This window comes from Cucurbita pepo, chromosome LG14, assembly GCF_002806865.2.
Source record: "Cucurbita pepo subsp. pepo cultivar mu-cu-16 chromosome LG14, ASM280686v2, whole genome shotgun sequence".
Lineage (NCBI taxonomy): Eukaryota > Viridiplantae > Streptophyta > Magnoliopsida > Cucurbitales > Cucurbitaceae > Cucurbita > Cucurbita pepo.
Window position 1 is genome coordinate 2882161 of NC_036651.1, and position 24787 is coordinate 2906947.

A 24787-nucleotide genomic window follows, 5' to 3' on the forward strand; every position below is an offset into this window, starting at 1 on the left:
AAAAAAAAAAAAAAAAAAAAAAAAAAAAAAAAAAAAAAAAAAAAAAAAAAAAAAAAAAAAAAAAAAAAAAAAAAAAAAAAAAAAAAAAAAAATATTATCAATTGTATCCTTTACCAAACCCACTAAGGTAGAAGGATATTATAAATTTTAATCCTTTTATCTCATCTTATAATAAATAAAGGAAAGATTGTTTAATTTTAAAGCACAAAAACTCGTTTAAAAATTAGAATCGTGTGGATTTAAACTTAAAGTAGACAATATGATACTATTATAGAGATATAGAAAGACTCCTACTATGTAACTCGTGGCTAACTTGATCACAATCAAACCAAACTAAGAACATAATTGGAACGCAAAGACGGGTATTCATCCAATAGAAGCAATAATGTGTTATATTTACGTGGTAAATAAATAACATTTCAGCACTCAGGAGAGAAAAGTTCCAAAGAAACTTAATGATACAATTTAACAAATGAGATGTTCAGTAATGAGACATCTGACCACGAAGCACTGACCTGATGCTGCTTCAAAACTTCATGTACATGCACCAAGTAGAGATTGATTGACATTTTCACAAGCAAGAAGGTTTGGGAAGTATCTGGACTCGTGATGGAGGTGTCCATACTCCTAGATTGATTTGACAAATTGCAAGTCTGGGTAAGAAGTGAAGGTACAAGGCGATGTGGAGAAGAGGTATAAATGTTACCTGGATTGAAGACATGAGCACAAGCCTGTTTAAACCTCTTCCGTTGGCATTGATTGGTTGAAAAGTCTTTCGGCTTCATCGTTGGCTTCTGCTTGTAATCTCCATCTCTGCATTGGTATTGACATAAAAGATTAGAAGAAAAAACAATTAATTAGCCAAAAGATGGAAATAGCGTCTGCTGGTTGGCTCCAAAAATGAGGAAACCATTATAGTCCAGAAGAAACCACGAGGAACTAAGAAGACTGTTAAAGATCACGTATTTGTTTAGAATGCTGTCAGTTAGTATCTAATTAAATCTCCGTTAGGAGTTAGATCTAGTTTTTTATTTGATTTAGTTTTGATTTGATTAGATTTTATTTTGATTTGTTTACTCGTTTGTTACCAGATTTTCTGTAGATTTTTAGGTAGATTTTCTGAATATCTTTTGTTATCTCTGTATAAATATGGAGCATTCTTGCTCTTCATAATTCAATCTTCTCATCAATCATTCAATCAATCCCTCTTTCACTAACAAAGACAACAGAAACCAAAACCATTTATTCGTTCTGAAACTAAGGGTATTAAGTGAGGATTTCATTATTAAAACAAAAACAAAAAAAACAATGCGAATCACATATTTAAAAAGTAGTCAAACTTACTGTTTTCTGTGAAGGAACTAAAAACTCTGCAGACACTCAACTTTGGTTACACAAAGTCAATTTTCATGCAATCAAAAATCAATGCAATGTGACTTATAAACAGCCTTGCTAGCCAAGGGCTTGATTATGATGAAGGGGAATACAACCGGTGGTTTGTAAGGCTGGCTCTAAGTGTGGTGGTGGCAGAGGGCACCACTATCTGGTCCATCTAAGAACGGAATTCTATCACCTATTGTTAAATGAAATCTGAAAAAACTCAAAAGAAAGTACTATTAGGATCGTGAACTTACACCCCTCCCATTTCCCAAGAACAAAAGTTTCTGAACATAGCATTATCCTTCTCTCCTAACTCCCTAAATATAATATAACTCAGTTATGAGGAATGGGAGATAGAAAAGGCAAGTCCAGTACTCCATGTAATACCGTGTGGATGGAAGTGATTGAAGGTAAGTCCAGTGGGTATACCACCTGGCAAACTCTGGCAGTAATAGTGAATATAGTAAACAAGAGAAAGTTTCTCAAAATGTTGACAAGTAATATACTACCGGTAGTATGGATGCAGTTAGAGAAAGACACGATAAACAGTTAACTTAAACTGGGGTCTATTAGACTTCAAGCAATACTTCAACATCACAACTAAGTAAACAGACAAGCTATCCCTCTGCCAAAATAGAAAAATAGGGGGGGGGAAATAGTTACGCATGCAAACAAAAAACTAATTCATAGACATACCTCTTCTAGATTTTCCAGCACCATGATTTGCTCAATCTGTTCAGAAACCCTTTCCTGTAAAATGGTTCACAAAGTTAAATAACTCTATTCCTTCTAAAACTTATGATAAGACAGAAACTGAACGCACCACACTGCTGGCTGCTTCAGCAGCTATAACATCAGACTCCATTTCAACTTCTATCTCAATCATTGAGGAAATCTGTCAAAAAAGATACCACTTAGTAACCATGCCCTTCCGGGAGTAGGATTCTTAACACAGTGATATGTCTTATACATACCCTTGCATAGCTTTCTATTAGTTCAATCCGTTGCTTAAGGGAATTTTCCAAGCCTTCTCGCACCTTTTTTATCCTACTTCTACGTGCACTGGAGACAATAATATAAAATTGAGTTTGGAGGACATTGAGAAAGATGGAAAAATGAAAATTCCAAATATTTTTACAACCTTAATAAGTCAATTGAAAATGAGCATTGGCAATAGTTCATTGAATTAAGAAAGGACCAGTCATAGTGTTTAGTAGGATTCACCGGTAAGAAGGTTCTCCAACGGCAAAAATTTTATTCTCTAATTGGCACATCCGAGCCAACATCCATACCTACAGAGAGGACAGAAATTCAAGTGAATTTCAATAACCAGATCTATAATGCTATAATAACAAAATGAAAAGAACATGATTTCAGTTATTTGATGATAACCAATCTTTGTATCACTGATGAGTGCGTAAGTGAAGACCCAGGCTACAGATTAGAGAACAATACTGGTAATAACTTCCAATGTTTTTCTTCAGTAATAAAAGATTAGTATAAGCGCGACAAATTGTTAACCTCATGTATTCAATTTAGCTAACCATATAATATGTAGTTAATGTTGAGATATGAATTAATAATTAAATTTACTTCATGATGCCATGACCAAGACGATGTGAGTGCATACCTCCTTTTCAGCAGCTAGTTTTAAATCCCTGATACGAGACTGAAGCACATTATATTGAGATAAAAGCTGCTGTTTGATGGCAATGATATCAACTGATCGTTGAGGAAGCTGACAGTCAGAAACATATGAATTAGTTCTAATCAAGCATTCGAGGAGAAAAGTTAATAATAATATTAGAGAAGAAAAATATGGGCACTATATGGGTGTAATAACTAAATACTATTTTATAATCAGATATTCATTAGGTATTTGAGCAAGGTACCCAATTTTTGGTTCACGAGGGCATAACTTGTTAATGGCAGCGGAATTTGTACAAATTTTTAGGCAATATTTAAAAGAAGAAAATTGAGTAGGAAAATAAACAATACAAAGTCTAAAATAATGGAATCTTTTTTAAGCATTCCATCAAGAAAAACAGGCTTTTTTTGGTTAAAGAAAAGAAGATCAATTTTGAAAACAAGAAATTTGGGTACAAAAGGCAGAGTACTGTTACGTTTGGAGTGCTTTTCAATTTCTCAATGGAAACTGTGTTTCAGCATTATACGTACATGCTCGAAATTTTCATGTTCAACTGTTAGGCATTCTTATTCTTAAAGATTTTGAAAAATGTTCAGAGAATTTAAAGTGCACTCCAAAAAGTATTTAGCATGAAGCTTTGCTAAAAGTGGGATGCAGGAATAAATTTTTTTAAACTCATCTCAAGTCATTTTCAGCAGTTGACAACATTCAAATGATAATTTAATGCGTCTATCGATACCACAAGCCAAAATTTAAAAATACACACGTACAAAGACATGGCATCAGTGACAACAACCTTATGCAAAAAGTAATGTGCGTGTGTAAATATTGAAATATAAAATGAGGTTTAAACATAGGTGTAGCAATACAGAAAATAGTGATTAAAGAAATCTGTACCCGATTGAATTGAGGCAAAATAAATGAATTCAAAGTAGCTCCTGCAGCTAGAGAAGCAAATCCAGCAACTAAAAGCAACCGAGGCAAGCTGGGGTCAAGAACTCCAGAGGCAGCATCTCCAGCGACAGATAAAAGTATGAGTGGAAAGAGGGCTGACGGTTTAAGTAAGAATGAGGTTTCCTTTGCTGGCACTCTTAGCAATAGTGATTCTCGGCCATCTGAATGATTTGTCAAGCACATAGGCTCACCAGAGTACAAATTTGGATCCTTTGGACTAAATTTAATTGGACCAACTTCTCTGTATACATTTGATGGAGCTGCAGCAGCAATTGTCACCCTTTCTCCTTCTCGTGCTGGAAGATCTGCTGTTTCAGTGGCAAACTTCTGGGTTCGTGCTACTCCAGAAGGAGTTTGTACCTACAGAGAATGACAAAGGAAAAAATTAGTAACAGGAACACGAGAACAGAGAGAATTATATGTTAATTGCCTCAAAAACTTTGGATAATCAAGGCAGGGAAATAATAATATCCAGATTACTTAGAAACTTTCATCAGAACCAGCAAGCTAGCAAACTAATTAGGTGACTAACAGGAGTAACACTTATTCCTGAGATGAATAGCATATTTTCCTATATACCAGTCAGTAAAAACTCCTACCTTACGTGGTTTATTTTTAGTAGTTCAAAGACATTAATGAGACCTACTGATCTATGTATATGCTTTAAAAATAGACCCTACAAATAAACCATGATGTGCCAAGTTTTCATGAGAGAGATGAAAAATTAGTTACTCAACCACCTAGATATGATAGTGGGAGAAGAGAACAAAATGACGTTTCTATGATAAGTACACAACTCTGCGCGGTTGAATACTTTTAAGGCCGCACAATTAACTATTAGTGAAACGTACGATGGATGAATTACTCAACAGACACAAAAGGTAGTGGAAAGGGGGAGAAATTATTGCAAATTTGGAATAAAATTAGAAATATAATAATCATGCATCTACTCATCTCGCTGATGCTGACCAGATCAAATGAGCAAATATTTGTAGATGATAACAAAAGCATGGAAACGAACCAGACAGTTCAAAGTCAAACTGAGTTATGCATACCACAATGGAGTGCACAGCAGCAGGGAGTTTTTGCTTCATTACATTCAAGAACCGGAGTGCTTTTTCCCATGCTGGAGTATCCATGCTGCGTTCGGTAGGAGGAGATCCTTAGAAAAAGTGAATATTCCAGGATCAACATCTAATGCAAATTTGTTTTGTCATTAATATACAATTAAGTAATAAGGTTTGCAATAATTGAATATTATCCTGAACCATAAGTGCATAGTGTTCAGGGTAGTGGGCAATGGAAGTGTGATATTAAAAGACATTTCAGAACTTGAACCTATAGCCTTTTTCGTTCATAAGAATCCAAAGCTTGTTGAAAGCACAAAACAAAAGAAAAGGGCTTAAAGTACTAGCAAACTAAATAAATAAAGTTTGTGATATGCAAGTAAACGTACCTAATTTCTTCTGACTCAATACTAACTATATTTCCTGAAATAAGTTCATATTGGTAGCGGCACTTTGCACAGGATACAATCTGCAAAAAAAGAAAAAAAAAAAAATCATTGTCAAAGGTAGGAGGTTGCAGAGGGACACGTGTAGTTCATAAAAAAAAAAAATTGGGAGATAAGAATATTTGCATTTCTCAGGGATAAAACATTCAAGCTACTAAACCACATATCTCAGAGATAAAGCATCAGCATTTGTTCAAAAATAAACCAGGAGCACTGAACATATGCTTAATTAGGTGCACAACATCAAAGTCATGGAAACTATAGTGGCTTTGTGGTATGTCCACTGGCAAAGGCCACAAGACAAAATCTACAGTACTTCATAGTGCCACGAATGGAAGGGAGAATTCTGAAGTAGGAACAAATTAATAGAAATTTGTAATACAGAAGGCAAATAATTGCCCAAATCATGAAAATAAACAAAGGAGATGTTCTATTTTATATCCATCCTATCTTTTCACGGCGTGAATGTCCTATATCATGACAGACATTGGACGAGCATGTGTTGTTATGATGTAGAAAATAATTAATAATCAAACTAAAAGACTATAATATGATTTAATCTAGTAGTTATTGTCATTGAAACAGCTAATGCAGTATAGTCACGCTCTATCTAATCCTAGTTTTCCCAGGGAACTTGAAGAGATTTTCATCAAACATTAATTCTAGAGACACTCCGTGATAGAATGCAATCAACAAAAGCAGCCGTGTCCTTCCATACCTGAATACCGTGCTGGGGTTGTGCAACCGCTACTGCTACCATACAACTGGGACACTGCACTACCTTTCCAAATGGGACCTTCAAACATTTTACAGCTATTCAGGAAGCCTGTCTTACCATTTTTTATGTTCATCACAATGCAGTAGCAAACAACTGCGTAAATGTCTGCCTATGAAGAACACATACATATCTGAACAAAGATTAGTTTCTCACCTCCTCAGCAGGTGATACACCAACTCGGCAAATAATCTCGATAATCCTAAGAGCATCAGAGACCCTCAAGGATGCTGCAAGACCTTGAATCAGCAATGTATATACATGGACATCTGGCCTTGCCCATTTCCATCTCTCAACAGAGGAAACATTGTCATTAACACCCTCCCATGCTGTAACTATTTACAATGGCAATGGATTAGCAAATTAGCAGATATATTACCGTCGGGCATTGAAAATTAATGTAAAGAAATTTCAGTGAATGCCGCCCCAAACTTAGCAACTATACATGCCTACAACACTAAGAACCCTGCTAGGCTCCTCTTCTTCCTAATCTCAATCAAAGCACGTAATCAATCTTATTCAGTGATTATCCTAATTGCATACTCTTCCTGCTTAGTGCCCTTAAAGTAACGAGGACACGATATCAGCTTGATCTGTAGTATAGACGAAGACACTGAAACAAAGTAGCGTCAAACGACATGAAGAAATCATTGAAGCATTGTAAAAGACACCAAATCAGGGACGAATCCCAGCGGCCAAAGTTAAACGTCTTTCTTAACTACTCACTAATTTAAAGAAACCAATCCATATACTTAGTCACATACTTTGCAGCATTAGCTTTAATTATTAAACAGATGGAACTTCGAATACACAAACATAAAAACGAACAAGTCACAGGCACACACCTTCATAGAAACTGGAGCGCATTGCGTAGAACACGGACAGAGCAAGCTCCGAATTGTTACGCTTCAGTGCAGCCGCAATAATCAAACGACAGTCCGGAACAGACACAGTACCTCCACTTCTCCCTGACTTATCGGCGATCAACCGCAGCACTTCATCGGCATCCTTAGCACCCGAAACAACACCAATCAGCTCGTCGTCGAGTAACTCCGAAACAGGATTCTCAAAAGCTGCGGCGCCATCGATGTTGCTGGCATTTAAAGAAGCTCTAACTCGTGTCGACTTGGAGCATAGAAGGAGAGGCATGAGGACGCTAGTGCCATTGCTTGCAGAGGCGAGTGGTTCGATGAGTTTTGGAGGAGGAGGGAGGCGAGTGATAGTGAGCCATGGTGAACTCAAGTGCAGAATCATTGTACAGTGGAGCTTTGGATTGAAACGAGGGAAAATGGCATAGAATTCGTCGAATGCTTTCTCTCTCCTCTGTGCTTTTTTTCTCTCTCTAGAGTGGGGATTTTGGCGGATAAAGGATGAGGAATGAGAGGTCGTGATGACGAGGTTGGGCAATGGCTGCATGTGGGCGGGTCATCGGAAGACAGAATGGAACCTTACTTAGATCATAGCCGTCCAAAATTAAAAAATAAAGGAAAAAATGGAGGTGCGGGGAATCGAACCCCGTGCCTCTCGCATGCGAAGCGAGCGCTCTACCATATGAGCTACACCCCCATTTGTTGATACAAAGAATTTAAAATAAGATTTATCAAAATATTTAAATCTACTCCACATGATCAAAGCAAATAAAAGTTCCAACGAAGTGCATTTTTCAGCTATTAGTTCACAACAGATAAAAATATATGCCAAGGATTATTAATATAACCATTTTAAAGAACATCCATTTTCAACAATGCCAAAACTGCTAGGTGTGGCTTTGAAGATTACCATAGAAATCTATGTTAGTTTCCTTTATTTGTTGAATGCTGACAATAAAAGAGGTTAAAACTGTTACTCTCGGATGATATATGTTAACAACAACGTAAACCATCACATCTGAGTTGATCAACGACAATCTTTGGTAAGGAGTCAGGTAGTACCTTATGACTGGTCCAAACGTCTAACCAAAGTATCTCTACGCTAATCAGTATTTGGAGGACTAAAAAATGTAGTACGCAATTAAGATTTTCTTTAATAGAGAAAATTGGAAAATTAGACCATAAGAACAGAAACAGTAAGTTAAAATAAAAAGAAAACTTTACATGAACGGCAGATACAACTTTTATAGCATTTGATCATAATGAAGCTAAAAATGCTAAAAATGCTAAAAACGCTAGAAACGCTAAAAACAGCAAGCCAAAGGTTTGGGTAAAAAAAAAATGACAAGACACAACTAGATTCCTTTCTTTTGATGGTATCAGCTATCGGCCGAGGACAAGCAAGCAACATCTACATTTCCCATACAAATACTCCATTTATTACACGATGTTGGCGTGTTGGCGTGTTGGCGTGTGGGCGTGTTCTTCAGTTACCAAAACGGCCTCTTTGCCATGGAGGTATTTGCTGGCGACCACCATTCCGTTGTTGTGCGGCGCCATTCTGTCGCTGTGACAACACCCTCAGCCTCTGTTCCTTCATGTTGGCAAACAGTGAGTCCAGAGTTTGTGGTCTCTGTCTCTGCGTAGCATTTGTTTGTGGTCTCTGTCTCAGCGTGGCATTGGTTTGTGGCTGGGCCGGTGCAGCTACCTGGAGAAGGGAAGAAGGGGGAATAAATGAGATTAAACTACTGCGATCCAAACTTGCATTCATCATCTCATTTGATGGAGTAACTTCACTACTTCAGACCAAACTCAGTTACAAACACAGTACCTTGGGAACAAAGGTTCGATTATTAAAAGGCTTTCTTGGAACCGGTGGAGCATCAACCCTGCACCAAATATTATTGAAATGATTGATGAACAAAAGAAATAACATTTATAAGTAGACCCGCTAGGTAAAAAAATTACTATCCAAATTAAACTTCCACAAACGCCAGATATTTTCAACACTCCTTGAGCGGCAAGATGCAGATAGATCAGAGAATCTTACCTCGATGAGCAAATTCAAATGCATCAACAGAAATAAAAAACAAACCAGATCATGAGAATGCAGTCATCAAAAAAAGAGAATCAGCTCAAAATGTGTTGCGCTTGCCAATCCAAAAAAAGCACTGTCCAGTTATAATACAAAACCAGAACCTCAAATCAATCACCGCACGCTTGGCTTGCTTTAATGGACAATGAAAGCTCCAAACTAGTATTATCAATGAACAGATAAACTGCTCCGCAGGAAGACTCCTGTCCGGAACTTGAACNACAAAACCAGAACCTCAAATCAATCACCGCACGCTTGGCTTGCTTTAATGGACAATGAAATCTCCAAACTAGTATTATCAATGAACGGATAAACTGCTCCGCAGGAAGACTCCTGTCCGGAACTTGAACCAGAAAATGAAGGCTTCAACCAGGATATGATTTAAAAGCGGCAGTAGCATGAATTTCTGCAGTACTAGTGTATTCCACGTGGATAAACCCGAAGTCTACACATAATACCTCATAGAAGAAGCCATAAAGCCATTGTTCAACACATTTTAACTAACCGTACTTAATTTCTTCAGCACTTTTGTTATTCATAGAATTATGCAACGACAAATAACCAGAAGTACAGAGTTCTTGATTTACTTGCAACAATTTCAATTCCATCCCCAAGTATCTACTAAAGATGATGAGATGTCATATTCCTCAGGTCAGGCTGACTACAGGGATAAAGAAGCATTTTTTCATAAGTGGAAAACTTTCCATAGTCAAGGGTTTCCTCATTTGCAGTTTTACTGTTACTCAATAAGTAGAATTACTGAGAGACTCGTCAAGACATGGTAGTTGGAAGGCTGACAAATGTACCCAGGATGTAACAGCAAACGAAAAGAGAACACCAAGTGGAATCAACAAAACTAGCAGACGGAACACTAAACATAGAAAGATGTGCAAGTTCTGACATCACAACAACCCCTAGGGTTCTTTGCATCCCTTATTGCATGCAAGCAAACAAAGTATGACTGTCATCCACCAGGAATGAAAGTTCACAACAGCAAACTTTGAACACGATGAACAAGAGACAATTGTGGAATAATCATTAAAGGGAATGTGCCACAATCTCAGTCAACTCCTGCTCTAAAAACATCACATCTTGCAAACAGCTTCCACATCAATGCAACAAAAGGGAATCTGGACGAGGCTGCTATAATATTGTAGATTGTCTAAGAAGACTTGAGAAACCCAAGACAATAAGCACATTCAATAAGGAGCTAAAACTCAAAACTATACACACTCATCCAATGAACACAAGCCCTTTTCACCAAACCACATTTTTCCAGATGGTCGCAGCAATCAAATTCAATCAAAAGTTCAAATTATCTTTGTCCCAGCAACTGAAACTCCCACCAAGCACTTACTTGTCAGACAACCAAAAGATAACTCAATGCATTCCAGAACCAAACTTAAGAAGATAAAGCAGAATCAATTCCCAGGTAGAATGGAAGAAACGAAATAATTGGAAATACACCCACTCCAGTTCAACTGAAACTTATCATCCAAGCTTATCCAACCAACATATTATGTTTCTAACTTCATATTTAAAACTTGATGGACACTGTAGAAATCATCAATTGTGTATAAACGTGATTTACCTGTCATAGCATCAAATAACAAAGTAAACAAACCAGCCATCAAATTAAAACTGCCTCTGTAATAAATTTCTTCTTTAAAACTATCATATAGTTTCGGTATGTTGCCAAGGTAGCTGAAGTAAAACATATAATCATAATTCACAATGAGAGCTTTCCGTAGGCTAAAAATGTATAGTTCGATATACCTTGTCTTATTCCAGTTGGGTGCCCTACGATAAAAAGCTCTAGGGCGAGTTGGAGCAACTACAGCCCTTCTTGCAACCTCAGTTGTCAAAGCAAACTGATTCCCTTGAAAATTTGACCTTCTTTTGGCCAAAGCCCCCTAAATACAAAATGAAAAATCGGAACTCAACATACAAAAAAAAANGGTCTATCTTGAGTAGCATTATTTGGAAATTTCTGCATTTTGTTCTGCAAATGGAAAGATAAATCACTACACATATAATAAAAGGAAGACTTCCACTTTCAACAATAAACTGCTCAGGTTAAAGGCAAGCTAAAAATAAAAGATTCTTACCGAAAACCTTCTTTCCTTCCTGGCTTTATTTGCAGTATTTTTGGACATTTTGATAATATCGTCTAATTCAACAACAAAAAAAATGTAGAAACAGAATAATCAATAAATTTTCAAGAGGCCCATAAATTCTCAAGTACTGAAAGATATTCCGAAGCCCAACCTAAAGCCATGTCCATCTTCTTCTCAGTTACGGCAATAGCCTCAGTAGTAAGTGGTTTAGCCGCCATCTAACATGAGATTCAAAATAAAAAGTTAGTGCGGAACTAAAAGAAAAGTAACAGTTTGGAAAAAAAAAAACGCAAGTAGATCAATAGGTGCAAATCCTCGAGAGCAGAAACAATTGGCAAGCAAGGTGGCTCAGAAAAATAGATAGGTTTAAAGCGAACGAAATAATACGGTTCGTTGACACAGTATCCTCAAAGAATTAAGAAATAGAATTCTATTGCGTAAACTGAACAGATGGCCTCAGACAACTCTTAGAGCCCATCCATGTCCTCACATCAGTCGCAGAAGTAAAAGTTGTCAACAGTTACAATATGCTTCCAAGGTCTCATTAAAAACCGAAGAAACACCGGAAGAAAACTCATCCGAATACAGACCTTCAATAATACAATCCCAACAGAACCAAGAAATCTCCCTTCGCACTCAACCTTAAATCAAATAAAAAGGCATACCCGAAGGTACAATAATCTACTACGCCTCCCACAAGACATCAAATAACATCAATACAAAAGAATCACGAAATCGGATACAACTTCTAGGGTTTTCATCGTAAAGTAAACCTCGTAGATCCAAACGGAGAAGAGAGAACGAACCTCTTGACGATAAGATAATTCGTCGCTCGAAAAAGGATCGCAGAAAAACCAGTGAAGATTTAGGACAGAAAACTCCCAAAGAACCTAAACGAACACAATGAAAACTGCCTGAGCTTCGCGGGAGAGTCAATTCCTTGCCGCCGAAGGAAGAGGAGACTTGGTAGAAAAATAGGGCAAGGGAGGTATTATATATATAGGAGAAAGCAACGACGTCGTTCCCCTATAAACCTCACGTAATAAGGAAACTTCACGTAATAAGGAAAGTTTTGGTGATGTATGTGAAAGTTTATTAAATTTGCACTGTTTTAAAATATTTCTACTAATATTGGTTTATATTTAATCTAATAATTTCATTAGTGAAAATAAATTATTTTCCTTAATTAAAATATATGAAAGTTCTAGTTTTATAAAATTAATGGTTGAAATTGGCATTAATGAAAATTATTTTTAATATATTTTAATTTTTTTTATTAAAATTAGTTAGTGAATTTAACAAAATTAAATATTTGATAACAATTATTATGTATACAATTTAAAGATATCGAAAATTTAAGACTAAAATTTATACAAATGAATTGTATATGTAGGTACGTTTAGTATGTAAATTTCTCAAATTTTAATATAGTATGCTTGTTGTATGGTATTTGTATAATTATTTTCTAATTTTATATTTTATTTTTAAATCAACTTGATTTATAATGGTTTATAAGTAATATCTTTGTTATTGAATTGGAGTAGAGTTAGGGATGTACATTCTCAACTCAGACAACTCGGACCAACCCAAAACTATTGAGTTGGATTTGATTAGCGTTTCGAGTAGGGTTTGGTTCATTCATTTTTTCTCAACCTCAAGTTTAGTTTCTTTTTATATATATTTTTTAAAAATATTCTAATATTTCATTAGTTTTTTATTATTTTATATATATATATATATATTCTAATATTTCATACTATTTTTTTTAAATATTAGGCTACATATAGTTATTTTTTCTTTTAATATTATTTTGTTATTTTATTATTTTTAATTTCTTTAGTTTTTTTATATTTTTTTATAATTTATTTATTTAATTTCTTTTTTATATATAAATATATATTAAAATATTCTAATATATCATACTATTTTTAAAAAACATATTAGAAAAATTAGAATAAGCCACACCTAATTAATTTTTCTAATAGTTAGGACGTTACGTATAAACAAGCATATTTCAATTAAAATATTTATATATATATATTTATTATTTTTGTTATACACAAATATTTCATACTATTTTTAAACCATATTAAAAAATTTAGAATAAGCCACATATAATTAATTTTTCTAATAATTAGGACTCTAAGGTACATATAAATAAGTATGTTTCAATTAAAATATTTATATATATATATATATATATATATATATATTTTTTATTTATTTATTATTATATACAATATGTTTATACTTATTATTTTTATTGTTTATTTAATTTCATGATCTTGTTGTTATTTAGTTGTTTTAGTTTTATGACAATGTTGAACTATGTTAATAATTCAATAATTATACATTGGTTTGTGTTTGTTTGTGAACTTTTAATATATTTTAGGTAAGATTGTATATGAATAATTATAAATTGTGAATAAATAAACATAAACAAAATTTGACAACCCAACTCTAAAATAGAGGATTGGGTTGGGTTGGGTTGTGAAAAGTTTCGGGTTGGGTTATCAATCCAACCAACCCAAACTTTTGGGTTGGGTCAAAAAAATCCCTATATATATATATAGATATATTTTTTTTTTCTTTTTTTTACAAAAAAAAATATTCTAATATTTCATATTTTTAAAACATATTAGAAAATTTAGAATAGCTTTAGACTCTCAGGTTTCAATTAAAACATTTTTATATATTTTTTTATTTTTGTTATATACAATATGTTTATACTTATTATTTTTATTGTTTATTTAATTTCATGATCTTGTTGTTATTTAGTTGTTTTAGTTTTATGACAATGTTGAACTATGTTAATAATTCAATAATTATACATTGGTTTGTGTTTGTTTGTGAACTTTTAATATATTTTAGGTAAGATTGTATATGAATAATTATAAATTGTGAATAAATAAAACTAAACAAAATTTGACAACCCAACCCGAAAATAGAGGATTGGGTTGGGTTGGGTTGTGAAAAGTTTCGGGTTGGGTTATCAATCCAACCAACCCAAACTTTTGGGTTGGGTCAAAAAAATCCCCCAACCCGACTCAACCTGGACCATGTACACTCCTCAGTAGAGTCATTACAATTGGTTTTATAGCATACACCTTCCCCAATTAGACGTGATTTGACCAAAATTCAATGTACAAGTCCGTGGTATGTGACATTCAAGTAATAGAGGAGATACATAAATAAATTTGAGACCACGTGTGAATAATAGTGATCCTAACAATGATTGGGTAACTTTGGGCTTAACTTGCGGATTTCCCAAGGGAGAGAATGGATTGCATTCAAAATTGGTGCAATTATGAAAACGGGTTCTCTTGAGCATTAGACTTCTCATCGAGACATCTCGAACATCCATCCATTCAAGTTCTCTCAAGTATTAGACTTTCTCGTGTCCGTGCCTAACCATTTATGACATATATTCTAGATGATCCAACCTCTAATACATGAATTGGGGCGCAATACTAGTAGACTTGTGTCGTTCAGTACTATCATTGAAATATCATTTTCAAAGGAAGATGCTCGAAACGCTCGCCCCATGATGCTTGCCCACGGTATGTGATACAACCAAATTTAATTTTAATGTAGTTTTCATTAGAATCTTATCAATTTTTTATCATACAAATATTTTATAATTGAAACCATGTGCAAATATGAATTTTATTCCACATTCTATTGAAAAAGTATCATAGCATAAGCATTATAATACTTTTCAACCATTTATTAAAATTTAAAAAATATGTGATAGTCCCCCTTGGGTGGGAGGAGAACAAACCACCATTGACAAGAGTGTGGAAACCTTCACCTAACAGACGTGTTTTAAAATCTTGAGGGGATGTCCGAAAAGGAAAGTCCAAAGAGGACAATATCTGCTAGCGGTAGATTTGGGCCGTTACAAATGNATCAGACGATGTGTCAGCTTTCTCGTTGTTCCCCGAGGGGGGTAGACACGAGGCGGTGTGCCAGTAAGGACGCTGGGTCCGAAAGGGGGTGGATTGTGATGTCCCACATTGGTTGGGGAGGAGAACAAACTTTTAAAGTCTTGAGAGGAAACCCGAAAGAGAAAATCCAAATAGGATAATATCTGCTAGCGGTGGATCTGACCCGTTACAAAATATAAATTAGTTTGAGAACAAAAATTGATATTTTTTTTCCATAATTTTTAATATCGTGAAACTAATTGAATGGTCAAACCATTGTGAAGAACGAGTTTGAGAAATGAGGTTAATGGGTAGAATTCTATTTAAGAAAATTTAACAATTTTCGTTTGAAATTCAATTATTTTTACTTTGGTCAAATTTTCTTTATTTTTTCAAGTTTCAAACAGCTCGTGGTTTTGAAAATAAAAAATAACTTAAATTATATTAATGAAAAAAATTAACTTCTATAAGAAACAACCATACAAAAAATGCTATCAAATATACAATATTAATATTAATTATTTCCTTATTTTAACTATATATTAGTTTTTTTTTTTTTACGGAAACGAGAATTAAACATTTTTCATACATCCAAATCACCTTCTCTCGTGAAATAGATAATTAAAACTTTTCAACGACCAATTCAATGATGCGAAGAGAATTGAAAAGAACGTTAGCATGCATTTAAGCATAAGAAAACGACATGTTGAATTGTAGTTTTCTTAAAATAAAACTAATTCTACACTCCAAATTGATGAAGTCTTTCTATATGACTGATGATTTAATTTCGACTTATCGTTAGGTTTCAAATAAAACCGTGTAATTGTGGAATTATTATTTTAACCTCTAAAAATCAACTTCAACAAAAATCAACTTCAATCGTGCCTTTTTTTCAAGTCTTGGTCTTATCTTGTGCCATCTACTACATTATATTTTTAAATCGGTAATGAATTTTTTTTTTTTACCATAAAAGTATAATTAAGGTAGGATCGAGTTTATCGAATATGTAGATCGTGATTAATAGCTTAGGACAAAAATTCATTATAAGTTTAAAAATACTTGGACCGAAACAATGTACACTAAAGTTTAACAGTTAAATTGTTAACGAATTGAGCTGTACTTAAGTTGATGATATAAAAAAAATATGGATATGATGAAATGACTACTTTGCCCTTATGAAACGAAAGGGTGGACCAAGTCAAGTGGGGGTATTTTTGGCATTGGAAGTGGGTCCTACTCCCAAAAGCTACTTAATTTTATCTATTTTCATAAGGGGAGTTGTAAGAATCAAACGGAAAGAGCTTTCCTTTTCTTGTGGAAGTTTTGGTCCATTGGTCACATCTAAAGACTTTGGAAAATACACTCTAAACAAAAATTACTTGACCCAAACATGTTGATTTTCCTGATTTTTATTTTTATATAAATTATATTTAACTCAATTTATGTATATTCGAAGCTAGAAAAGTAGCCCGTGTATCGTATAAAGATAGTAAGATTATTTTATACTGTGATGGTTTGTAACGGCCCAAATCCACCGCTAGCAAATATTGTCTTATTTTGGCTTTTCCATTCGGACTTCCCCTCAAGGCTTTACAACGCTAGGGGAAGGTTTCCCCCCTTATAAATGGTGGTTTGTTCTCCTCCCAATCAATGTGGGACATCACATTGGGTCGTTTCGATTAATCCTAATTTTAGACCGAATACCCGCTCAGGCTTCATGGACTCTAATATTGAACTCGAGCGGATTAAACAAATAATTTAAAATTCTATTAAAAATTTGTAATTTAATGGAGAAATTAATCTTTTTCTTTCTTAAATTATTGTTGATGGTAAATAATGAAAAACTATTGAAGTCCAAATGTAATAAATATATAAAAAAAAAAAAAAAAAAAAAAAAAAAAAAAAAAAAAAAAAAAAAAAANGAAAAAAAAAAATCGATTTTTTTTTTTTAATTTTTGTAATAATTGAAAAGAAAAAAAAAATGTCTATGACCAAAAGTTTCAATAAGCAAATAACATGGCTTTGAATGCTCAAGCATTTTCTTCCTCTATAAATAGTTATTTTTCCCTCCCTTTCTTCCTCACAATCTCACCTCTCTCTAATTCTCTATCTCTCTCTCAGATCTGAAAAATCATGATCGGCAATTTGATTTCAAGCTTGAACAAAAAGTTGCAGGCGGTTGATATCAGTAATCGCTGCAGACGAACGAAGAAGACGACTAACGTATACAGAGGCGATATGAGCAAGAAGAAGCAGCCGCAGTTGCCGTCGCAGGGGAAGCCGGAGATCGAGAAAGTGAAGAAGAGAGTGAGATTTGCAGATACGGAACCGGTGATAATCGCCATTGACAGAGAGGAGCGGAGTACAGAGGAGGAAACAGAGAAGAAAGTGGTTAGAATTACGGTGAAATTGACGAAGCAAGAAGCGAATCGGATGCTTTCGAGATGCTCCAATGGCGGCGTTCTAGAATTCGGAGATGTTGCGAGTGAGCTCATGCGGATTCCTGCGGCTCGCGTTAGCTCTTCTATGGTAGTCAATTGAATTTTCCCCTCTTATGTTCTTCTTGGAGAACTTCTAGGGTTTTCGGAAATTATATTCTTAATCTTTGCATTTCTTTTCAACTTTTGCTTCTGATTTCCTTGTGATTAGTAGATTATAAGTTCAATTCGTGTAATTAGGAGTTAGGATTGTAAATTATATTATCACACAGTGTCAAATTTTTTGTAGAAATTATGTATTAAGCATTAAGAACAGAGGCATTGATATCCATTCACCGATTTCTGCAGACATGTTATGGCCGATGTCTGGATCTGGAGTGAGGGCGGCTTCCAATTTTTACGTAGAAAAAAGAGATACCACATGCTTGAATTTAAGAGTCAACATTAATGGTAGCTTTCTAGAAATTACGGCTTTTGAATTGTCTGAGAAAGTAAAAGCAAGCCGTAATGATCGGTAGTTGAGTAGTTCATTCCATTTCATGCATTTATGTGAAGCTACTAACTGCAATCAAACTTCCAACATTATTTTTGTGGAATTTTTAACATATATTTCCTATTGTTTGGGTTCGATTCACGTTCGTGACCACATGATTTGTTTCGAAGAACAGATTAGACGATAAAATTGTAGATAAAGAGTTTCAAAAAAATAAATTAGATCAAAATAGTCTGTTTTTAAAGATACAAAATATCAAAAGTACGATACTAAAATGAATGGAAATAATATTTAAATAAAAAGAATTATATTTTTTATCTTTATTTTTAAATTAGTATACTAAACATAATTTAGTTGATATTAAGACATAAAATAAGCCTCTCAAATATTGTGATTCGATCTCTATTATTGTAGTGTTCATCATGATATTAATCACGTGTTAATAAACTTACCCATCCAATTCTTCTTTCCTTCCACGCAATTGCCCATTAATTTTGTCGAAGTTTTATGAAATTGTCGCCACCGTCATTGGCCGTTGGGATTTCGTAAACAAAAATATATTTTAAAATGAATAATAAACTCGAGTTGGTTTAGTCAACCCTATTATAGGTTTAAGAGGACTCGTGAACCAACTAAATTCAACCTAAATGAGTTTGTAACTCAATCTAAATCGTTGAATCAAGTTGAGTTGATCGAGTTTTGAATCGCCCTAACTTTATGGGCATTTGAACTTTTGATCAACAATACATGTTGATTATTATTGATCTAGATTCAATTTGGCCAATGAGATAGTAATTTATGATTTATGTAAGGTTTAAAATGTTAATGTGATATAAATGTCAATATCACAAATGTTGATGCCAATAAAATATTTTTGATCAAATTGTAAAATATATTTTAAGTTTTTTAGTAAGGATAAAATATATATATATATATATATAATTTATTTATTTATTTATTTAGTTTACAAGATGAATGGTTGTCAACTTATATTGAGTTAGATAATAATTATTAAGTAGTTATGTTTTTTTTAATGAAAATATCGATTTCATATAGTTTCTAACATGGAATTTTTATAATTAATTTTTGTAGACTTTTAAAAGTTTATTACGAATTATTTTTAAAACAAAACGAAATTTTCGAACGGACCCTCAATTTCTCGTGTAATTAATTAACTAAATTGACACGCAAAGCTACAGCCTACAGCCCATGTGCCTTCTTGTAATTTCACAAATTTCCCCGGAATTAATTATTATTTAATTCTGGGCCTACACGTGTCAACTTTTATGATAAACATTCTCTATTAATTCAAAAACATTTAATTAATTTTTAATCACGTAGTCGTGTGGTTTGGTGCTTAAAACAATTTTATTATGAAAATATATTATAAAATGTTTTATAATTCCCCTCAAATATTTAAAATAAATAAAACGCTTTTATTTTATCCAAGTAGGAAAAGAAAAAAAAAAACATTATTTTTATTTTTATTTTTTTTTTCTCATCTTTTCCCTCCAAAAATAAAAATTGAAGCATAATTTTCTAAATATAACAACTTTGTTGAAGTACATGTGTTTCTAAATCACGTGTTTTTCTCTAATTATTATATATTATATAAAATACAAAATAATTTTAATTATATTAAAATATGGAAATGGCACAAATAAAACATTGGTTTCCCAACATTCCGACAGTNTACGCAACATTCCGACCGTCAACAATAGGAAAACGACATAGTTTTACATATTAAAGAAATAAGGATTTATTATTTATTTTTTTTTTCTTTTAAGAATCTTTGGTATTACCTAATACATTTTGATGGGAAGCTCTATTTAACCTAATGTTTGAAAAATATCGAGTTCACATTTTGAGTCAAATCCAAAATATTTGCCTTAATTTCCTCGAACGGTTTCCTTACCTAAGGTGTAACGTGATTTCACATTATATTTTTGGTTTAAAGCCTTTTGTTTTGGGAAAAAAACATGACTATACCCGTTCATTTCAATATGAAAACTAGTAGGCTTATCGCGTAGATCAATTCGACTTGCATATGAGGAGAGTGAAGAGCCTTATATGTGTTAGATGATAAAATTCCACATCGGCTAATTTAGGGAATGATAATGAGTTTATAAACAAACAATNAATTCTCTCTCAATTGGTATAAGGCATTTTGGGGAAGCCCAAAGCAAAACCATGAGAGCTTATGCTCAAAGTGGATAATATCATACTATTGTGGAGAGTCGTGTTTGTCTAACATGTGTTTGTCTAATCTCAAACATCGAACAAAGGACTCCAAAAGAAAAAGGTAAATTACATGTGTTCAATATGGTCTTCCTTTTGATTTGATTGAGTTATAATCATCTATATTGTTAGTATAATATAAAAATTAATAACATAAATTGACGCGAGACATTTTTTAACACAAACAAACCGTTTATTATTATTATTATCGTCTTAGAAACCCAAGTAAATGCCCAATATCCTACTATATGGGCCCACTGATGGGCTCCGATCAACCGGCAATTATTTGGGCTTTTTACGGCCCAATATCATACTTTTTGGGCCCAACTGAACGGCTCCGATTAACTAGTATTCGTTTGGGCTTCATCCATTTACGGCCCAATATTCTATTACGGCCGGCTTAAGTGTTCTCTTTGCAAATTAGAGCGGCCGATTTTAGAAAAATAACCAAATTACTTTAAATATAGATTTCAATATTCAATATTTACTTTTATACACGAAGTAGCTTTTTCTTTTTTATTTACTAAAATACCATTTTGATGTTATACTTTGAATTTCATTTTTTTTTATTAANTTATTAATCTACATATTCCGTCATTCATACACGAAAATTTATTGTTATAATTTAGTCATCTTCGATAAAAGTCAACTTTGAATAATTAAATTTAATTTTAAAGGTAGACTCGTTTTGGGCCATTAAAAGTAATATACTAAAATTGAACGAATTCAAAATAATATTTTTTTAAAAAATTATGAATGTAATTGGTGTTAAACAAACACGACTCTTTACAATGGTATGATATTGTCCACTTTGAGTATAAACTCTCGTGGTTTTGCTTTGGGCTTCCCCAAAAGGCTTCATACCAATCGAGTTAGTATTCCTCACTTATAAACTCATGATCATTCTCTAAATTAGCCGATGTGGGACTTTTATCATCCAACAATTGGAACGAGGTAATTTCTAGACGTTGTTATAAAGGTCGATATCATTATTTGATAGTCAACTAAATCGTTATTAATGCAAGATAACAATGATTGATTGATGCTTTATGTTTCTTTCTTTTTAGTAAAATAGATGTGAAAGCTTAATACTCTTAGCTTTAAAAAAGCTAATTATAATTTTATATAATTTATTTAGTTATTCTTTTTGTTTAAGTTAATTACATTTAAAATTAATTAACGGTGTTTTTCATAATAATAATAATAATAACAATTAATGTTTTTTTGTCGGCATAATTTTTTTTTAAGAATAAAAAAGTAAAGATATTGATTTTAATTTGTCTTATTGATATATTGGATTCACATCAATTTAATCTAAAACAAATTATATTCAAAATTACTCATTATGGTATGCTTGGTATAGTCATCACATGACACGTCATTATATATTTTTAAATTGGGACATTATCCTCATATTAACTGCTTGTTTAAATAATGCATTAATATTTAAATATGTCGCATGAGTATGAATCATGTGTTTGTGTATATAATATATATATAAGGATAAAATTGTCATTTCCTAACCCAACTTAAATTGGGATAAATAACTCATAAATATATATTTTTGGATTAAAATTTAATTAAAAGGGTAATTGGAAGAACATGCCATCAATATTAGAATAATGAAATAGCTACAAAATTAGAAAATTATTTAATTTTAATTTAATAAATAAAAAATGCTATTTATTATTTTAAAACGTACCTTAGAATATGAGCCACTTAAAATATTTACAATAATCCACTTCGATAGCAGTCAAATCAAGTTGTGTGAATTTACAAATATACCCTTAATCATTGTAATTAGTTAATTAATTAATTAATTTACGAAAACTCTGAATGTTCAATTGTTGAGCCTCATGCCTTTTCGGCTCTTCGTCTTCTTCTCTCCAATCGGAGCTTTCATATGGCCCCCTCCAAATTCTCCGTCGCCATCCTCCTCCTCCTTTTACGCTTATTGATTCTTGACGGAGCCGAATCGCAGTTTCTTTGCAAAAGTTCCTCCTGCAGTGGCGTTTCCTTGCCGGCCGTTCGATTTCCGTTTCGACTGAAGAATTCGCAGGATTCTCGATGTGGATTCCAGCCGGATTTCGACCTGTTCTGCAACAATCGAAGCCAGACGATTCTCACTCTCCCGAACGCTGGAGACCTCGTGGTGGAGTTTATTGATTACAGATTTCAGAGGCTGTGGATAAACGATCCGGATCAATGTTTTCCAAGACGACTAGTTGTAAACTCTTTTGATCTGGAGAACTCGCCGTTTGTTTCTAACTATCGATTAGAACAGTATACTGTCCTTAATTGCTCCTATTACGTCGATACGTTGCCGTTCGATCGTGTTCGGAAGATCAAATGTATGAGCGGCAGAAACCACTCTGTAATCAATGTGCCGAACAGAGACCTTAAGGCGGTTTCCGCTTTCCTGCCATCACCGTGTAACGTATAAATCGAAACATCGTCTTGTTAGGATTTGTTTTGAAATTAGTGATTTGATTTTGTGATTGTGATTATATTTAGGTTATCGCGACGAAGAGGCTTCCGTTGACAGGGATGGAGCTTGAAGAAGGAATGGTGGTGAATTGGAGCGAGCCAGATTGCGGATATTGCGAGATGCGCGGTGGAGATTGTGGATTCAAAAGCAATTCGAGTGCCGAAATCGAGTGTTTCAATCTTCCAAACGGCGGTATGTTAATTTGATTGTTCCATTCTCTCTATATCTCTTCTGAATTTTCTCTCCGCCGGGGATATTTGTGAACTCGAGAGAGGCGAGTGGAGTTTTTTTTACCGGTGATCGGACGGTGGAATAATTCAACTAAAAAGAGTGCGAAGGGCGAGTGGTCTTAAGACTAACAAACACGTGTCTGTTCCATCCCACGCCTTGGTTAATTTGAGATAAACTTACGAAGTCTTTTGAAAAGTCGAAAGTAAAGCCATAAGAACTTATGCTCCTAGACAATAATTTAGATCTCACATCCACACAATCTTAAGAAAAAGATAATTATAATTGTGTTTTTTTTTAAATAATAATTATTCTTTATTTATTTTCCGCTTATTTATTGCAATTTTGGGTTCTAAAAGATTAGTATTTAGTGCTTGAGTTTTATTTTTGCTTCTCAATTTACTCATTAAATTTCTTCAATTAACATTATATATATATATATAAATTTAGTCTTATTTTTAGTCGAAGATGACTTTACATGATTTAATATTAGTGGAGGGGACAAAAAAAATAAAAAATAAAATAAAAAAGTAATTTTTTATTTTTTTGGGAAGTGTCACATCAATTTGTATTACCTAACTAGATTAGAGATAAAATGGGAGAGTTTGAAAAGAATTAGGCCTAAAATATTGGTGAACTGAAGTTTGACTGAATCAAATAATAATAATAATAATAATAATAATAATAATAAATAAATAAATAAATAAATAAACCAAAATCGACGTTTTAGTTTGTTTATAAAAGAAATTGGTTTGACCAATTATTATAATAATTAAATAACAATTTATGTTTTTTCAGGTATTCCACGGGGTGCCAAATACGGGTTGATCATCGGCGTGGCAATCCCAGGCGTCCTCTTCCTTATTGGGCTGATCTGTTTCATCTGCGGCAAGTTCAAGGCCTTTGCTCGCCTCAATAGTCCATCATCATATCTCTCTCCTTCAATGGGCCGCCAGCCCACTTCCGCCGTAGCAGGCCTCGATGGGCCGACAATTGAATCATTCCCCAAAACCATATTGGGCCAGAGCCGACGACTCCCAAAGCCCAGCGACACCACTTGTGCTATTTGCCTGTCGGAGTATCAGCCGAAAGAAGCGATCAGAACCATTCCAGATTGTGGTCACTTTTTCCATGCCAATTGCGTCGATGAGTGGCTTAAATTAAATGCCACGTGTCCAGTGTGCCGGAGCTCGCCGGAGGATTCCTCCGCAACCTCCACACCTACTCAGACTGTGTCGGTGTCAATGCCGACGTCCCCGGGGTCGGTAGGGTCATTGCAACGTCATGACTAGTGAAGGTTGTTAAGTTGTTTGCGTTTTGTGTATATATATATAGATGGATGCTTCTGCTTTCAATCTTAGCATAATTTTGACAAATTTTTGTTTATTTTTTATTTTTTAATTTTAGTTTGGTTTTTAAAAAATTGACGATTTTTACCATTTGTTATGAAAATCACATATATTTGTAAATTAAGGTACAAAACTAAGCATAATTTCAATATACCTTTGTCACTCAAAATAAAAGAATATTATTAAATTAATATAAAATATTATCGAACTGTCCAGTTACCAAAATAAAAAATATTATTATACTAATATAATTCCGCCAAATCAGTAATTAGCAAT

The 24787-nt window shown here is 33.5% G+C and overlaps 4 protein-coding genes and 1 non-coding gene across 7 annotated transcripts; 2 read left to right on the forward strand and 3 right to left on the reverse strand.

Annotated features, from left to right (window-relative positions):
- Window positions 1–345: 345 nt before the first annotated feature.
- On the reverse strand, window positions 346–7701 carry LOC111809863. Of its 3 annotated transcripts, none has more exons than XM_023696327.1 (13): window positions 7116–7701; window positions 6427–6599; window positions 6214–6291; window positions 5439–5518; window positions 5038–5122; window positions 3926–4342; window positions 3011–3118; window positions 2605–2672; window positions 2355–2442; window positions 2204–2275; window positions 2077–2130; window positions 707–813; window positions 346–627 (listed from the first exon to the last, which is right to left on the reverse strand). In XM_023696327.1, the coding sequence occupies exons 1-12, from the start codon at window positions 7684–7686 to the stop codon at window positions 736–738; spliced, it is 1872 nt and encodes a 623-aa protein (XP_023552095.1). In that variant the 5' UTR covers window positions 7687–7701; the 3' UTR covers window positions 346–627; window positions 707–735. The 3 variants fall into 3 exon arrangements, 2 of the variants coding, with proteins under 2 accessions (XP_023552095.1, XP_023552094.1); XM_023696326.1 differs by having other exon boundaries at window positions 6427–6605; XR_002817325.1 differs by lacking the exons at window positions 346–627; window positions 707–813; window positions 2077–2130; window positions 2204–2275 and having other exon boundaries at window positions 2354–2442; window positions 2522–2672; window positions 6427–6605.
- A 62-nt stretch (window positions 7702–7763) lies between these two features.
- TRNAA-CGC lies at window positions 7764–7836 on the reverse strand. The gene has a single exon. It is a non-coding gene; the product is annotated as a tRNA-Ala (tRNA).
- A 480-nt stretch (window positions 7837–8316) lies between these two features.
- LOC111810397 lies at window positions 8317–12335 on the reverse strand. The gene is made up of 7 exons (XM_023697104.1): window positions 12158–12335; window positions 11503–11569; window positions 11343–11404; window positions 11183–11236; window positions 11011–11147; window positions 8971–9028; window positions 8317–8847 (listed from the first exon to the last, which is right to left on the reverse strand). Exons 2-7 carry the CDS (start codon window positions 11567–11569, stop codon window positions 8626–8628), a joined length of 600 nt encoding a protein of 199 aa, XP_023552872.1. The 5' UTR covers window positions 12158–12335; the 3' UTR covers window positions 8317–8625.
- Window positions 12336–17374: 5039 nt separating this feature from the next.
- On the forward strand, window positions 17375–18260 carry LOC111809864. The gene is made up of 2 exons (XM_023696328.1): window positions 17375–17806; window positions 18064–18260. Exons 1-2 carry the CDS (start codon window positions 17411–17413, stop codon window positions 18094–18096), a joined length of 429 nt encoding a protein of 142 aa, XP_023552096.1. The 5' UTR covers window positions 17375–17410; the 3' UTR covers window positions 18097–18260.
- Window positions 18261–22297: 4037 nt separating this feature from the next.
- LOC111810301 (RING-H2 finger protein ATL22-like) lies at window positions 22298–24529 on the forward strand. Its single transcript, XM_023696994.1, has 3 exons — window positions 22298–22883; window positions 22961–23126; window positions 23961–24529. The coding sequence occupies exons 1-3, from the start codon at window positions 22350–22352 to the stop codon at window positions 24452–24454; spliced, it is 1194 nt and encodes a 397-aa protein (XP_023552762.1). The 5' UTR covers window positions 22298–22349; the 3' UTR covers window positions 24455–24529.
- The last annotated feature ends 258 nt before the right edge of the window (window positions 24530–24787 follow it).

What these genes read in the sequence shown, in the direction of transcription:
- LOC111809864 (XM_023696328.1), top strand. Translation starts at nt 17,411, where the DNA reads ATGATCGGCAATTTGATTTCAAGCTTGAACAAAAAGTTGCAGGCGGTT. An exon ending in CTCGCGTTAGCTCTTCTATG is followed by an intron (nt 17,807 to 18,063) that starts GTAGTCAATTGA and finishes CGATTTCTGCAG; the next exon opens with ACATGTTATGGCCGATGTCT.
- LOC111809863 (XM_023696326.1), bottom strand. Translation starts at nt 7,686, where the DNA reads ATGCAGCCATTGCCCAACCTCGTCATCACGACCTCTCATTCCTCATCC. An exon ending in ATTGAGTCAGAAGAAATTAG is followed by an intron (nt 5,123 to 5,438) that starts GTACGTTTACTT and finishes TACCGAACGCAG; the next exon opens with CATGGATACTCCAGCATGGG. An exon ending in TGCTGGAAAATCTAGAAGAG is followed by an intron (nt 814 to 2,076) that starts GTATGTCTATGA and finishes ATACCAATGCAG; the next exon opens with AGATGGAGATTACAAGCAGA.
- LOC111810301 (XM_023696994.1), top strand. Translation starts at nt 22,350, where the DNA reads ATGGCCCCCTCCAAATTCTCCGTCGCCATCCTCCTCCTCCTTTTACGC. An exon ending in TCCTGCCATCACCGTGTAAC is followed by an intron (nt 22,884 to 22,960) that starts GTATAAATCGAA and finishes GATTATATTTAG; the next exon opens with GTTATCGCGACGAAGAGGCT. An exon ending in TTTCAATCTTCCAAACGGCG is followed by an intron (nt 23,127 to 23,960) that starts GTATGTTAATTT and finishes ATGTTTTTTCAG; the next exon opens with GTATTCCACGGGGTGCCAAA.